General features: G+C 36.2%; 1 protein-coding gene across 6 annotated transcripts in view; it reads left to right on the top strand.

Annotated features, from left to right (window-relative positions):
• lrba (LPS responsive beige-like anchor protein) overlaps window positions 1–16022 on the top strand; it is a 177400-nt gene that overhangs the window by 23111 nt on the left and 138267 nt on the right. For all 6 annotated transcript variants that reach the window (XM_041983700.1, XM_041983701.1, XM_041983699.1 and 3 more), the window contains exons 5-19: window positions 1039–1160; window positions 1873–1999; window positions 2680–2799; window positions 4345–4491; window positions 6625–6822; window positions 7974–8107; window positions 8677–8785; window positions 9171–9323; window positions 9914–10082; window positions 10517–10596; window positions 11021–11083; window positions 11539–11636; window positions 11825–11917; window positions 13625–13733; window positions 14084–14165. In XM_041983700.1, the coding sequence (XP_041839634.1) occupies window positions 1039–1160; window positions 1873–1999; window positions 2680–2799; window positions 4345–4491; window positions 6625–6822; window positions 7974–8107; window positions 8677–8785; window positions 9171–9323; window positions 9914–10082; window positions 10517–10596; window positions 11021–11083; window positions 11539–11636; window positions 11825–11917; window positions 13625–13733; window positions 14084–14165 (1804 nt within the window). The remainder of the gene's footprint in view (window positions 1–1038; window positions 1161–1872; window positions 2000–2679; window positions 2800–4344; window positions 4492–6624; window positions 6823–7973; window positions 8108–8676; window positions 8786–9170; window positions 9324–9913; window positions 10083–10516; window positions 10597–11020; window positions 11084–11538; window positions 11637–11824; window positions 11918–13624; window positions 13734–14083; window positions 14166–16022) is intronic.

Genomic DNA, 16022 nt, shown 5'->3' with positions numbered 1-16022 from the left:
ATCTAACACACTTGACTGAAATTAATAGGTTATTGTGAAGAAGTTGACAAGATGCTGTTGGATCCATTTGATTTTATTCAGTTGTGTTAGATCAGGGACACCCCTGGGTTTTTTGAAACCCATGATTCTTTGTTTTTTTTGTAATTGGCATCCAGGAAAATCAAACTATGCACACATTTCTTTGTCCTGTGACTCATGAGAACAGCATATGATAACAAATTCATGTGTTTTTTTTTTTTTTTTTTTAAATATGACTTTGTTGATTCATGCATCTACATTGGTACATTTATCTGCTGTCTGCTTCAAAAGCAAATCTGAAAGCAATTGTAGTTTTCATTGTGAAACATTGCAGATGCACTGGTTTCCTCACGTATGCATTGTTACCACATACACGGTTACAGGTTTTTTTTTTGTCTTCCTGCCACAAAGTGAGATGTGGCATGCTGATATAAAAATCTCAGATGGTTTTCTCATATCTCTGTTCACAAATTGTTTGACTGTATCAGCGATCAGTTCTGAAGAGGGATGAAGTGTTTAGGAGTAAATGGCTTAAGTTAATAAAAGTCCTCATAACTGAGTCTTGGGAGCATAAAGATTACTTTTTCATCACATTGTGTGAATCATACAAAAAGAAGCTGCTTCCTGTGTCTAAAGTCTTGTCAGTTCATCTTGTCAGGCCTTTCATGTAGTGTAAGTGTGGTTTCTTGTCTGCATGTTCCTGTCTACTGATGAGGTGATGGTATTTGTAAATGCAGAATGCTGCCTTGTGGGCTTTGGTCTTGTTTAGTTGATCTAGACTCTAGTTGTACCACACTTGTTTACAGCAAACTATGAAACTGTTTACAGCAATAAATTCCCATCATGCCATTTTGGCCTCATTTGTTTTTCTTTTTGTTTAACATTGACTTGACTTTCAGACAGACAGAGTGTAAAAGGAAATTGTTTTCAATAACTTTAAACAAACCAAGTGCTTTATTTGATTCCACAGGTTAATGCATTTTTTTTTATTTGTTTTTGTTTTCTTCTGTTTCCTGATAGGCGATAGCTCTGCCCCCCATAGCCAAATGGCCATACCAGAATGGATTTACATTCCACACATGGCTTCGAATGGATCCTCTCAATAACATCAACGTAGACAAAGACAAGCCTTACTTGTTCTGGTAAGTAACACAGCAACAGTTCAGTGATGTTGGACTCTTCTTTATTGATTGTTTATTTGAACGGCCTTCAGATGTGAACTCAGAGGTGTGAACTCGGTATGCAGCGATGCATACTTTTCAGGTGAATAATAGAAAGGGGAGAACTGTGTGGAAGGAGGTGTCAAAGAATTGAAATTTAACTGAGCTGTTTTAATATCCCTGTGAATATATATTTGAAATGCATGCACTGTTTTAAGTACATCTTTTCAGTTTCCTCTCAGAGGACAAAGCAATTTCTGATGATTTTATTTTCAACCAATTATTATTTTTCTGCCAAAATATAATTTATACCACAGGGATGTGTTTGGGCCTCTGTGAAAATAACTAAGATGGGCAGCAAATAATTTGTCTGAGAGTATTTGTAATTAAAGCTCTCTTTCAATCCCATGCCCCCCCCCCCCCCCCTTTTTTTTTTTAAGGGATTAATTCACTAAATTATATGCATGGGCACCATCTTGCTGAGACCCTGAATGTGACTGGAAGAGTCCATTATTTTTTAGAAAATATTGTGGTCTATTTTAATGTTCCTGAGATCCCTATAAAGTCTATAATTTATCAGACACAACCCATATCACCCATTACATGTAGTCACCATTAAAATGTGCAGTCTCCCACTAAGAATGAAAGCTGTACGTTTTGTATGATTTTCTTTTTTTCTCTGCTCATTTTTCAGTTTCCGCACCAGTAAAGGCCTGGGTTACTCCGCACACTTTGTGGGCGGCTGTTTGATAGTGACCTCATTAAAAACAAAGGGCAAAGGATTCCAGCACTGTGTAAAGTATGACTTCAAACCACAGAAGGTACTAAAGGAACAAGTGTACAGGCTTATGTTACTCAGAAAAGCCAAATACTCTTGCACATAAAAAGACAAATCCCTGTATATAGATCACAGAAACAGCAAGATGGCTAACACTTAATCAATCCCGTGCATATGCACAAGCTCACTTGTGCACACGTGATAAATCTAGATGTTGCTGTGAGAATGAACTGCTGCATCTTACCTGACTCTGGGGAAAAGCCGAACTAGAAGAGAAAATGAGGACAATGGAAGAGAAGGATTATTTAGCATCTAGGCCCCCTCCTGTCAATGCAAACACAGAAGACCATTTTAGTCAAACTCACACTTTGCCTGTGGACATGAAAGCACCACTATACACCAACAGGCTAATATTAGTTCAATTTACACTCTATTTTAAAGACATATATTTAATGTCTTGAGGTAACTATAATAACATCTTATCATTTCACTGATTAAAAAACTGAGGACACTAAAACATAACTAGGTGAGATCATATCTTGAGGGGGCTAAGTCCTGAAATGTGATGGAAGGAGGCTAATTACATAAGAACAAAGATATAACAGAATGCAGATCTACTGATATCGCCTTTCCGTCTCTGTGTGAGAGAGGAACGGGGACATTGATGCTCCAAACATACAGTCAAATACACCAGTGTTATAATGCCTCTTTTTGTTGTTGCAGTGGTACATGGTGACTCTTGTTCACGTCTACAATCGCTGGAAAAACAGTGAAATTAGCTGCTATGTGAATGGAGAACTGGCTTCCTTTGGAGATATTGCCTGGTTTGTCAACACTAGCGATGTAAGTAGCAACAATTCAAGAATATTCAGTACCATTTATTCAACGTATGCTGGCAGCAAGTTTGACTGCAGGTTCCTGTAATAATGTATCAAGTTGGTAGATTTTATTTATACCAAAGTTACAGGAACAAGATGAGGTTATGAAAATGGAGAGTTTGATTAGAAGACTGACATCAGGCTAACATTTGTAAATGCTAGTAGCTCGCTAGTGTAGCTTAGCATGAAGACTGGGGGACGGGACAGGCCATGTAGCTCGGCTGTCTTGGGATTTTGTGTTCATCCAAAAAATGGTTTCTTCCAATAATCAATTTCATGCTTTGTTTTTCAAAGATAGAAATGTTGGTAGGTGGATTATTTTGTCATCTAAAGCCAGGCTACATGTTTCCCCACAGTTTTGTTGCCTGATATCTGCAGAGTAGTTTCATCAACTACAGTATTATTAATTTTATCTGATTCTAAGAAATAGAAGAAATGATTGTACAGGATGGTGCAAGCCTGGAGCCACTCCTCATTTATTCATGGATTGTGAGGGAAATAGGAAATATATGCACTGATTTAATAAAGCATGTACAAAGATGAATATCAGTACAATATATATCCTTACAAAAATAGTTTGCATAATTCTAAAAAGCTTAAAGGCCTATTTGGTTTGACCACCTTTATTTCCTGAACACAGCTTAAGCCCTTTTAGACCAGTTTTCCTGTCATTTCTCTAAGTGGTCTCCAGGAATAGTTTTCCAGGCTTCTTGTTTTAAAAACTCGTCTTTGGTTGTTGGCTGCTATTTATTTTATTCTCTGTTACAAGACTTGTTTCCACTGAGTCTTGCCTTAGTATTTAATCCCAGTTTACGTTCCTTAAGAAGGGCTTCTTTCCAGCTAACCTTCAATGATGATAATTTAAAATAAATATTTTACTGTACTTATTCTTTGCTGTAAATTGGGGTTAGATATGCTGTACATAAATGTTAGATTTCACAACAAAGAAGAAACCATGTACTCATATGTATGATTGCTTAGGCACCTCTAATCTCACACCATGTTTCTTGAGGGGTTTGGAGGTTAAACCATTCCCTTCATCTTTTCGCATGGAAAGTACAGTAGAAAATGAGTAAATACACCCTGCACCATTCGCACATCACCAAATGACCTCTGTCACAGTCCACAGTATTGCTTTCTGTCATACTGAGAAATGAGATGGTTAAATTACATTTTGTTTGGAATGAAATTGCCTCCACTGTGTGGTGTAGTTCTGTAGATATATCAGAAAGCAAATTACCCTCTTTGCTGAGACATGGTGTCATAATTCTCAACACTTCTGTGCTGACTATGACCAGAGGAAGATAAGACATTTTCAAGTTAGCTTCAGTATGCTTCCTGTTGGTGGCTGGCTAATGCCTTTTTATAGTTAGTGTTAGAATATTGCTCTGTTTTCCTATTTTAGTCTTGTTTATTCATCTTTTCTGTCTTCATTCCTTATTTCCTGCCTTCATTTACTACTTTTTGTACTTTTGCTTCATTAATACTTCCCTGCTTCCTCCTCCTGCAGACATTTGACAAGTGTTTCCTTGGATCGTCGGAGACAGCAGATGTGAATCGTGTATTCTGCGGACAGATGGGGGCAGTTTACCTGTTTTCAGAAGCTCTCAGTGCTGCTCAAATCTTGGCCATCTATCAGCTGGGTCCAGGCTACCAGGTTGGGGAAAATAACAAAACACACACACACAAAAAAAAAACCTCAAAAACTGAGATTCCTGTGCAGCAGTAGTGTGTGATATCAATCTATTGGAAATTCTTGTTTGCTGATTGGACACAAGTCCCTGAAGCTGACTTTAAGGAAATACCTAAATGAAGTAATTTAAAACAGTATTATTTACTGGTAAAAGTGAGAAATAATTTCAAAACAAAACTATACAAATGTTTTAAATTTTGTCCTGTTCAGCAGGGTGTATACAAATCTTAACAGAGCTCATCACACGCCCAAACAGATCTACTCTTTAGACATGAAACAGGAGCACATGTATCTACATGGCCTTGGTTATAGCAGACAAGGAACAATTATTTACTTCATGGCCTGTGTGTGTTCAGTGGAAACGCTGCCGACAGCTTATCTTGCACAAAGCCATAAATGGAATCAGTGACTCTGTGACCTTTGGTCGGCTGTCCAGAGCAGTCAAATCAGAAATTCTTTTACAATAAGCAAATAACATTTTACTCGAGGCGATTTTGTGTTGTAGTGATTACCTTTAGTAAACAGAATGTAGCTTTAGTCTCATCATTTTTTTTTTTTTTTATTAGTTTAAATATTAAGCATTGTAAATTACTGACATTAGCTGTAGCTGCAGAGTAGAATATCAGTCAAATGTTCGTCAGCTTTTGAAGACTGAAGTTACTTTGTTGATAATAAACAAAATAGTCTGTATAGACGTAATCTGGATTTAAATGGTCCTTTGCCAAACTATGTGGCAATATGAGATCCAGCTTAGACGAGGTGATGAATGTGACAATACAAGGTCTGCTGTCTTTGCTGTAGCCCAAGGGCACCAACAGACAGTCAGGTTTGGATTTTAAACCTGAAGCAAAGTGTTAGGTAGGTAAATATTTGAAGGGTGTAACATGTTTACTTTAAAGAACAGAAATTTCTGTGTAAGACTTGTCTAATGAAAGTGTTTTACTTTCAGTGATTTATGTCTGTTTTTGGAGCAAAATGACAACATGCATCTTCAATAGAAGACTTTATTTATTTATTTTATTTTTTTCAATTTATATTTATTTTGGGTTTCCTGAAATGAATTAAAGGGCCTTATGATACATACCGATCCACTGCTGCTGAGTTAGTCTCTTGGAGTGGAAGTTACTTGAGAGATGGTCTACATATTTTTGAAGTCAAGACTTTGAGACACTTGAAAAGCCTTCTGTTAGTCTGATTTATCTGACATGACAGCCAGAATTTCATCTGCTTTTGGACTTGCTGTCCTGTTGGAGATTCATCTGTGTCAAAGTTTGAACTGACCACTTAAAAGTTTAACATTATTCTCAATAATACTGAGGTTTTCTTCCCTCATTATTTGTTTGGCTTTGTAATATTTTTGTCTAACAGTTCAACTGATTTAAAAACTCAGTGTTGAATGAGTAATGCTTTGCACACCCATGAGGCTGAAGTTGGGTAGGATGCCCCTAGCGGACTGGGGGTGCACAAGACTCTCTGCATACAATTTTGTGACTGGACGGACCCACTTTATTTACTGTATGAATTAGTGGTATACCTCATTCTGTTGACGCAGATTTACCGGAATGCTTGAATGTTTTTTTTTATTTTTTTTTATAAATTTAATAAACCAGGTAGATTGATGGTAAATGGACTGTACTTATATAGCGCTTTTCCAGTCATGTTGACTACTCAAAGCGCTTTACACTACATGTTGCATTCACACACACATTCATACCCCAATAGACACATCGAGAGGCAACATGGTGTTCAGTGTCTTGCCCAAGGACACTTCTGCATGGAGTCAGGGAAAGCCTGGAATTGATCCACCGGCTTGTCCGGTTGGTGGAGATCTTTGGCTCTTCCTCCTGAGTTATAGCAGTCCCAGTGTTAATGTTTATTTCCAACCCTGTACTGACTGTATTTTCATATTGTTCGTTATGTTATGCAGTCATTATTTCCTAGAAAAAGAAAAGTTTAAAGAAATTATTGAAAAACTTTGAACCCAAAGTTTGCCATTAAATTCATGTACATAAGTTTTTGTGAACCTCTTGCACTGTGGTGGTGTTCACTTTTCTTTCACAAAATCTGTTTTCTCTCCTTTCTTTGTGTTATTCACAGGGCACATTCAAGTACAAGGCTGAGAGCGACTTGTTGTTTGCAGAGCATCATAAGACCTTACTGTATGATGGCAAACTGTCCTCTAGTATTGCCTTCACTTATAACCCTCGCGCCACTGATGCCCAGCTCTGCCTTGAGTCCTCTCCCAAGGACAATGCCTCAATTTTCATCCATTCACCTCATGCACTCATGCTGCAGGTAATTACACAGCCTTAGTTCAACAGTAGTTTTTATGTTATGAGTCATTCCTCTCTGAGCTGGGGGTTGCTTGGATTGGCCATAGTTCCTCTTGAATATGAAGTTTCAAGCAACACCAACATTAAAGCAATGTCCATGCAAGTTCTTTCTCTACCTGCACACCTGCTACTTTTCTCCCACTGCTCCATATGTACTGCTGATTTTTCATACTTTGGTCATGCACAATAATGAAAGTGCCTCAGTTGGCATCTTTTCATTTTAATAGCCTCATTAGGGCAGAGCTGCAAATGTGTTAAACAAGCCAGACGGCTGCAGCTGCTAAGAATGCCATCCTGGGGTTTTAATTATAAAAGTGTTTTTCTTCAGAAGGTTTTCATACAAGATGTTGAAATTGCATTTTTTATCTTTTTAGCAGGTGAACTTTTTCTGATATTAACCAGATTCTCTTTGGAAATATACACACATGTGTCACCCAGATACAGCACAGACACTCAAAACAGTTTCTTCAGTCATGCTGCATTTCTGTCTTGAGCACTAATTGAGTTTTTCTCTCGTGGCCTCTCATCAAAGAGAGAAATGCTTTCTTTCATTTGTGTTTTGGAGCTTTTTGCTGCCACACAAACATACAGTATGCTCCCCTCACGTTACTGATGCACACTCGGTGTGAAATATGAATTAATGTGTGACCTATATTTTCAGTCATGCTATGCTCAGAAATTCTAGTCTCATAATAATGGCAACATTTTTCAAGTCAATTTAGTGTTGGAACACACAACAACTACACTACAGAGTAACTAATATAATGACCAGTTTTGCGTAGGCATCAATCTCATACACATTTGAATTTGTTAGTTAAGAAGAGAAATTAAACTTAGGAAAGAAAACATTTTGGGTATTTTGATCCTGATTTATAAACCATGGTATAGAGCTTACTGGAACATAGTGGTCAAAGATGCAGTAGTAATCTATGTGTGATTAATGTGGGAGCGTGATTGTCAGCATTTTTAACCCAGAATGCTGCTACTTGTTTTTGTGAAAGTTTCAGCCAGCTTTATTACATATGACCATGATTATTGGAAATGAACTCATGTTTAACAAAAACAAAAATGATCAGGTGTTAAATGTTGGTATGTCTGTGTGTTGTTCTGTAGGACGTGAAGGCAGTGGTGACTCACTCAGTCCAGAGTGGCATACACTCCATTGGCGGTGTGCAGGTCCTCTTCCCTCTGTTTGCACAGCTGGATTATTGCCAGCCATCCAGCCAGGAGCTGGACACCTCTGTTTGGTAATGCCAAACACTGTAATATTAGACTTAGCAAAGAGCAATCTGAACATAAATCTGAATTTCTGTTATTTATCATTAAATAGACATAAATCAGTGCAGTGCAGTGTTATTTGCTTAGGGATAATGAATCTATCACTTCAGGCACTCGTGAGAATCTTCAGTTTTGGCTAATAAGCTGCAAAGGTTTAGTTATATCTGAATATTATTATTTGCACATAGAAGGCATTCTTTTTTCTGTACTGTCAGATTTTATGCCCACAGGCTTGATCTCTTAATGTCACATTGAAATTTTACTGATTCAAATTAATACTACGTATAGCTAAAATTTTTAGTGTCACTTTGAAGCCATCTCACTTCAGTTGCAATGTGGTTGGATCAACTGCCTTCAAGGTAATGCTAACTAAAATCAGTTCTCACAGCACAATGGGGACACAACACCCTCATTCAATCACACTTGATGTAGGATATACCCTTGACAGTCAGGGCTTTGTCAGCAGCTTACATAGATTATTGTCACTGTCTAACTGTCTCTTGCTTTGTCAATGTTTGTCTGTCTGTGTGGCACATAGCTGCACTTTGCTGTCCTTTGTGATGGAGCTCTTGAAGAACTCAGTGGCTATGCAAGAGCAGGTCTTGGCCTGCAAAGGCTTTCTCGTCATTGGCTTCACTTTGGAGAAGGTGAGACAAACAAAATGAGCTCAGCTGGCAGAGAAATGCACATGGGAGCATCTTCCGTGACCAGTAGCTGCACAGAGAATGACCCCAGCTCAGAAATGAGGCTAATGTTGATTCCACTCTGCTGCAAATAGACTAAGAGAAGCACATACCAACATCAACACTTGATATGAGACAGACTATCTTTTCCCCTGGCTGTTTTTGGAGGTCACATCTGGTTTGTGTGCTTGTTAGCAGAGGAGAAGCTCCCCCTCGTCTTTCTCTGCATGTGTCCTTTCTCTTTTCTCATGTTACATATTATTTACCTTTTGGTTTTTCTTATCTGTGAAATTTATGATTCTCTTATTGTGACACTTATTGCCTCCCTTCCCCCCCATCTATGCTCCAGTCCTCCAAAGTGCACGTTACACGGCCCGTTCTGGACATCGTTCTGGCCTTTTCCAGATACCTTAGCAACTTGCAGAATGGCATCTTACTGCTCAAGCAGCTGTGTGACCACATTCTGTTCAATCCTGCCATCTGGATCCATGCCCCTGCAAAGGTAACATGAATGTACAAATGCACTCCCATCACATTAGTTTACATTGTTATATTCATATTGGTGGAGAAATCAATTTGTGTATGTAGAAAGAGCGCACTCAAACGAAGTCCCAGATATGATTCCAATTGGTCTTATTCTGTGTGGTCTTGCCCTAGATTTTGATTTAAGTATTACAGAGTTCAGCTTGGAGTTCAAGGTTTTTCCTCCACCTGCGTAATTAAGTAATTGCTATTTAAATTAGCATGGATTTGTTTAACTCATTCAGACCTAGGGCACTGTTTTATAAAAAAGCATTGTAAAGTCTGAGTTCTGTTAGAAAATTGAAAAACTGATTTGTAGGAAACCTTTTATGTATCAGACTTTGAAGAAACTATAAAAATTAAATAAACATTTTGAAGTTTGTTTAATTTTTAATAAAGGAGATTTGCACATTTGCACATTAGGCTTAAATTGGGAAAATAATGCAAATATTGTTTCAGGAATGCAAAGAAATCTTGCTTCAATTCTTAATGGGTTCAATTTTTAAGAATTGAAAGTACCCACTTTATTTTTCTGAACATGCGCGTTTTATATTTGTCAACTTTTTCTAGGTGCAGCTGACACTCTACACCTACCTGGCAACAGAGTTCATCAGCACAGTGACCATCTACAATGCCATTCGCAGGGTTGGCACTGTGCTTCAGGTCATGCATACACTAAAATACTACTACTGGGTGGTTAACCCTCAAGACCGCAGCGGAGTCATTCCTAAAGGCCTTGGTGAGCCTGCACACAACGTGTACCATATAACTCAGATTTTTCATGTTGGAGCGCTTCCTGGATTCAGCATAATGTTAATTTAAGTAGTAGCTTAAACTTGAATGTCCAAGAAAATCCAATAATTAAAAAGCTGTTATTTCTGTGGTACATTCATAGTGACTAAAATATATATATATATATATATATATATTAACATGTTTTGGTTTACTAGCCTTCTGTAGGGAATAAAACTGACTTAATGGAGTCCAATGTCCTTTTACAGTGTAATTCCATCTATAGGACTTTTTAACTTGCAATGGAAAGAATGCCTTGGCGTTTTTTTTCTTTCCTTTTTTAGGACATTTAAATAAATTGTTTAATTGATGTAATACAGAAATGGTATTAGTAATTTTTAAAGTAAAATCTTGCGTGCATGAAATCGTTTGTGTGTTTAGATGGTCCGAGACCAAGCCAGAAGGAGATACTCTCTCTGCGAGCCTTTCTGCTGTTGTTTGTCAAGCAGCTCATAATGAAGGTAAGTTCTTGTTGTAAATTAATGAATCTCATGTGAAAATGCCAACATTTCTCCCTTTAGTTGTATTTTACTGAAAACATCAATTTAAATACTCAATGTTCATTTTTTTTATTTCATCACATCTTCATAATATCATAGTGACACATCCACATTAGTGAAAATTGATTTCTGAAATCACCACATTTACATTCTATTTCTCATATCATTAGCCTCATAGCATAATAGCCTAAGTCATATTTTAAGGCTTTATAATCAATATTAGGAGAGTAAAGTTACAAGATATCACAATTTCGCCAAAATATGACTTAGGCAATTATCCTATGAGGCTAACAATATTTGAAAAATGTAAATGTTTCTTTTACTGCTGCTGTGGAGGACAGCCCAGTTTGTGAACAGTTGGATGAGCTGTGCATTTATGTTGCAGGATCATGGAGTCAAGGAAGATGAGCTGCAGAGTATCCTCAACTACCTCCTGACCATGCACGAGGTATAAAATGTCGCCAGCGAAGAAAGAAATCACCACCAGATGGCAGCATAATACTGCTGGAGTGCATTTTGTCTCCCTAACAGCCCATAAGCAAGAGGGGACATTGACAGTTAGAAAAGGCAGTTTGTGATAACAGTGGGTTTATTTCCAGTAGAGTGGCACACAGCAAATCATTGAACCAGATCAGTCAAAAATGTGGAGAATTCGAAGGGTTATAAAAGCTGATATGATAGAGCCCCTCGTTTTGTATGTTGATAAGTTAAATGTGTCACTGCTGCTACTGCAAATCCTATCAGGTCAGTTTACAGTATATTTGCTATAGACAAAAAAAACCCAAAAAACACATTTTACCACAAATGGCTCATTTTTGGTTTGAGGTATGACCTTGAAAGCTGGGCCAGCTACTCCCTTTGAATTCAACAACAGCTCTAACATGTTTCCTCCATGTTCCACAGGATGACAACCTCATGGATGTGCTGCAGTTGTTGGTTGCTCTGATGTCTGAACATCCTGGATCAATGGTCCAAGCCTTCGACCAGCGAAATGGAATCCGGTAACTATTAACTTCTACATACATATTTTATCAATGCTCTCTTATGCAATATAAATAAAGTTTGATATTGAAATGTTAAATTGAGGATGTATACAAAATTGAAATAGGATCAATTTCTATTTGGGTTTAGGGAATGTACATTTATTTATTTGACAATATATTTGATTAAATTTTATCTTTATCCACAGTGTTATTTATAAGCTTTTGGCTTCAAAAAGTGAAGGAATAAGAGTCCAGGGGCTCAAGGTCATGGGCTACTTTCTGAAAAGCTTATCACCAAAGTAAGTTCTTACATTCCTCTTCAGTATTTCTTCATACTATTCAACATGAATTTAAATAACAGAACATTTTTCAACACATTACATTTCAGTGCATATTCAAAGTACCCACCGCAAGGGCTGATAATGGCAGAGCCCTCGGATTAATAGCCTGCTGGCTGAATTGTTCACTGCTTCACCTCTCCTTGTATTTTAGTTATTTAGTTTAGTTACTCTTGTCATTGTAGCAATGCAGCATTGTGAAATGGAAGTATAAGGTGCAGTTCTTTTAGTGTCAATGTGAAGGTATTAAAAAAAGATAATAAAAAAATAAAGAAAAATAAAATAATAGCTGAGGAAAAAAAAAAGAAGACATAATGGTATAAAAATGTGTGAACACATCTTTAAGGTGCATTGGGGCTGTTGCACTTGAAATTAAGTGACGTAAGAAAGAAAAAGACACACATATATATATATATATATATATATATATATATATATATGTGTATATATATATATATATATATATATATATATATATATATGTATATATATATATATATATATATATATATATATATATGTGTATATATATATATATGTGTATATATATATATATATATATATATATGTATATATATGTGTATATATATATATATATATATATATGTATATATATATATATATATGTGTATATATATATATATATATGTGTATATATATATATATATATATATGTATATATATATATATATATGTGTATATATATATATATATACACATATATATATATATATATATATATATATATATATATATATATATATATATATATATATACACATATATATATACACATATATAATATTACAAAACAAATTACTTAAAGTGGGCTAAACAATAGTTCTGCACTTTTCCTTTAAAATTATCAAAAAAAAAAAAAAATCTGAAATGTTGTAATATACAAAAGAACTTAATTATATGCTCACTGATAACATTTAAAAAAGAAAAACAAAACGGCTTCTGTTTACATAATATTTCTATTTAGTTGTAGGTAAAAATAAACTGAAAAATAAAAAAAAGTGTTATTCTATTTACTGAGCAGTCAGTTATTTTAGGTGATAAATAATAATGAGCTTCAAGTCATAGTGCCAAATGGTCATCATTTAATTTGACTTTATAGTCACCTTTTACTTCTCTACAACCAAGGACTCCTGTAGGAACCTAGGACACAGCTTTTTCTCTTCTTTGGCAATGTTTATAAGGCTTGTGATCCATATGCAGGAATGACTGTCTGCAAACAGCCGCCAGTGTTTAAAGCTAAGCTGAAAAGCTAAAATTGGAGCTGATGAATGTTCAGAGATAAAAGTGACAAATAGTTTTCAGTGATTAACTGGTCTTCTTTAGTCAGCAGAGTCCTTTTCATTTTACTGATGTCAGATAGGAGTTAAATGTGAATCAGTTCCTACCAGTACATATTTCAGTCCCTGCTATTATTTTCATTGATCAGTGTGCACATTTTACCCCAGACATTCTTCAAAATGCAACTTTTTCCTTTTTAGTATGAGCCTGCCATACAGATTGCAGTTGCGGTATTTCTGTGCAGCGACAACCAGTTTTTCATCATGTGCCAGTTTGAGAAATGCTCTGCGTTATCTTCTCATGGAATAATGGTTTCAACAAATCCCCATGTTTACTAAGTGTCCTTTGACCTTTTAACATCTTGATCAGGAGGAAAGCAGAGGTCATGCTGAGTCACGGCCTGTTCTCACTGCTCACTGAGCGTCTGATGCTGCACTCCAGCCAGTTCACCATGACAACCTACAATGTGCTCTTTGAGGTCAGTTCGCGTACGTTGACTCTGTGATTACAGTGAAGTGATATTCATAGAAAACAATAGTTAAATACATTAATGCTATACAGTGTGTTAAACTTCATGTCATTAGTTTTTTTTGTTTTAGGTTTGCATGTGTTTAAATTTTTGCATTTTCATTTGTATTTTGCAACTTTATATTTAAATTTGATTATTCACATCAGATACTGTAGAACACCATCTACAGAAATAAGAATTGAAACTTAGTGAAAAATGTGACCATGAAACATGAGCAGCGATCTGTGTTTTGTTTCTCTGTTATTTTGCAGAATGATGTAGACATTTATGACTTGAATCCCCTCTCTGTCCCCTGGTAGATTCTTACAGAGCAGATCTGCACTCAAGTGATCCATAAACAGCATCCGGACCCCGACTCCACTGTGAAGATTCTCAACCCACGTAAGTGCCTCCTCTGCGCCACACTGCTCTCCTAAATCATTCGCTGCAGCGGTACCCTCTGCATACCTAGGGCTTCATGCTTCAGGAGGATAATCCCCACGGAATCGCACCATTGCTATATACCGTCTAGCAAATGAACAACATAAATTTTGCAGCCTATGTGTACACTCATACCTCTAAAACTCGGATGTAAACTTAACAAAAGGTTGGTGCAAACACTTGGTGTGTCACACATACTCATTGCTTGTTTTATTGAGGCTCTGGATTATTTTTACCTGGATTAATTTGCATGCAAAAGAATGATGAATGGGGGGAAATTAATTCAATAATGAATAATTTAGCCATTTGATCACATTCAAGTAATTTCCTGTGTGATCTGTATACAATTATATTATAGTATATGAATATATATATATGTATAATTATGTGTGTGTGTGTATATATATATATATATATATATATATATATATATATATATATATATATATATATATATATATATATATATATATATATATATATATATATATATATATATATATATATCCCATAATTACATGGAAATGTAATTTATTGGATCGAGAGCCATTACTTATGGCATATTGTGAAGAAACAGAAGATGTATTTAATAATGCTCATCTATATTTATGTGTTACTATTTGCTACTTTATATTATGCTGCTTAGCATTCACATGTACAGTTAGTGTACTTTTACTCTTCTTTAATGTCTTGGATGTCTTTAATGTTGTGTACTGTGTTTTTCTTTTTTTTTTTTTAGTTTCTTCGTTCTTGTTTTTTATTACAATGGGCAACATAATAAGCAGAAACTTTAGCTTTGATCCTTGTTCTCTTCCCATATTTTCAGCCTATTACTTACTTCCAATTTCACGTCAGCTCACAAAATCTTTTCATGTTGAATTCTTCAGTATTCGTTTAAACTAAGAAAACACTCAAACTTTTTTTTCTTTTAATACTGATTCTTCCACACACAAACACATGCACGCATTACACAGCTTTAAACGGTTTGAAATTCAAGAGCTTGGTATAATCACAACCAAGGTTTACTTCCAACCAGCCTTAATCTGACAAGGTCTTGCTGTATTCACACACTGATTATCTAAGCCCTTTCTTGTGTTAAAAGCTCTCCCACCCAACCATCCCAGACAGGCGGTGTATATATCATAGAAACCTTGTAGGGGTTTGTCCATGTGCGCTCATGCTAGAGAGGTGGTCTGTTTCTCTTTTACTCTGTATTCTCTTGATTTAATCTGCGACAAACTTCCAAAATGGCCCACTGATTGCAGTCTTTAGTAACGTCAGAGCCAATCAAACAAACCGAGGAAGTAGCGTTTCCCTCAAATTAACTCAAGGGAAAAGAACCAAAAACCAAATGGAAAAAACAAGGGAACACGCCATCCCTCCATCCTCATTCCCAGTACATGTTGGGGTAATTTTCTGGCGGTAAAGGTTCAGCGACTCATAATTTGAGTGACTAAGGCATAGAAACAACACAACTATCTGCTGGGGCAATGGGGGGGGATGGATCGGTTAGCGCCGGGGTATGAAGAGACAAGTGAAATCCAAGCCCCACCATCTATGTACTCAGAGCAAATGCAGACTGACACTGTCTAGATAATTTATCTAAACAGTCAATCTCTTTGCTTTAACCTTTTTTTTTTATACTAAAGCCACAGATTTTCAGGTGTGTAACGTTGTGTGTTTCAGATAGCTTGTGACGTAATGATTTGCACATGTTGAGACCAATGTCTGATATAGCTGTTGATCTGTGAAGCAAACACTGAACATTTTGGAATTCAGGCTTTGTCTTAAGCCTTGAAAGGCAATTTGCTATTATGT

Source organism: Melanotaenia boesemani, chromosome 4 (genome assembly GCF_017639745.1).
Source record: "Melanotaenia boesemani isolate fMelBoe1 chromosome 4, fMelBoe1.pri, whole genome shotgun sequence".
NCBI lineage: Eukaryota > Metazoa > Chordata > Actinopteri > Atheriniformes > Melanotaeniidae > Melanotaenia > Melanotaenia boesemani.
Note: the sequence above shows the minus strand (reverse complement) of the source record. Positions and strands in the feature narration are given on the sequence as shown.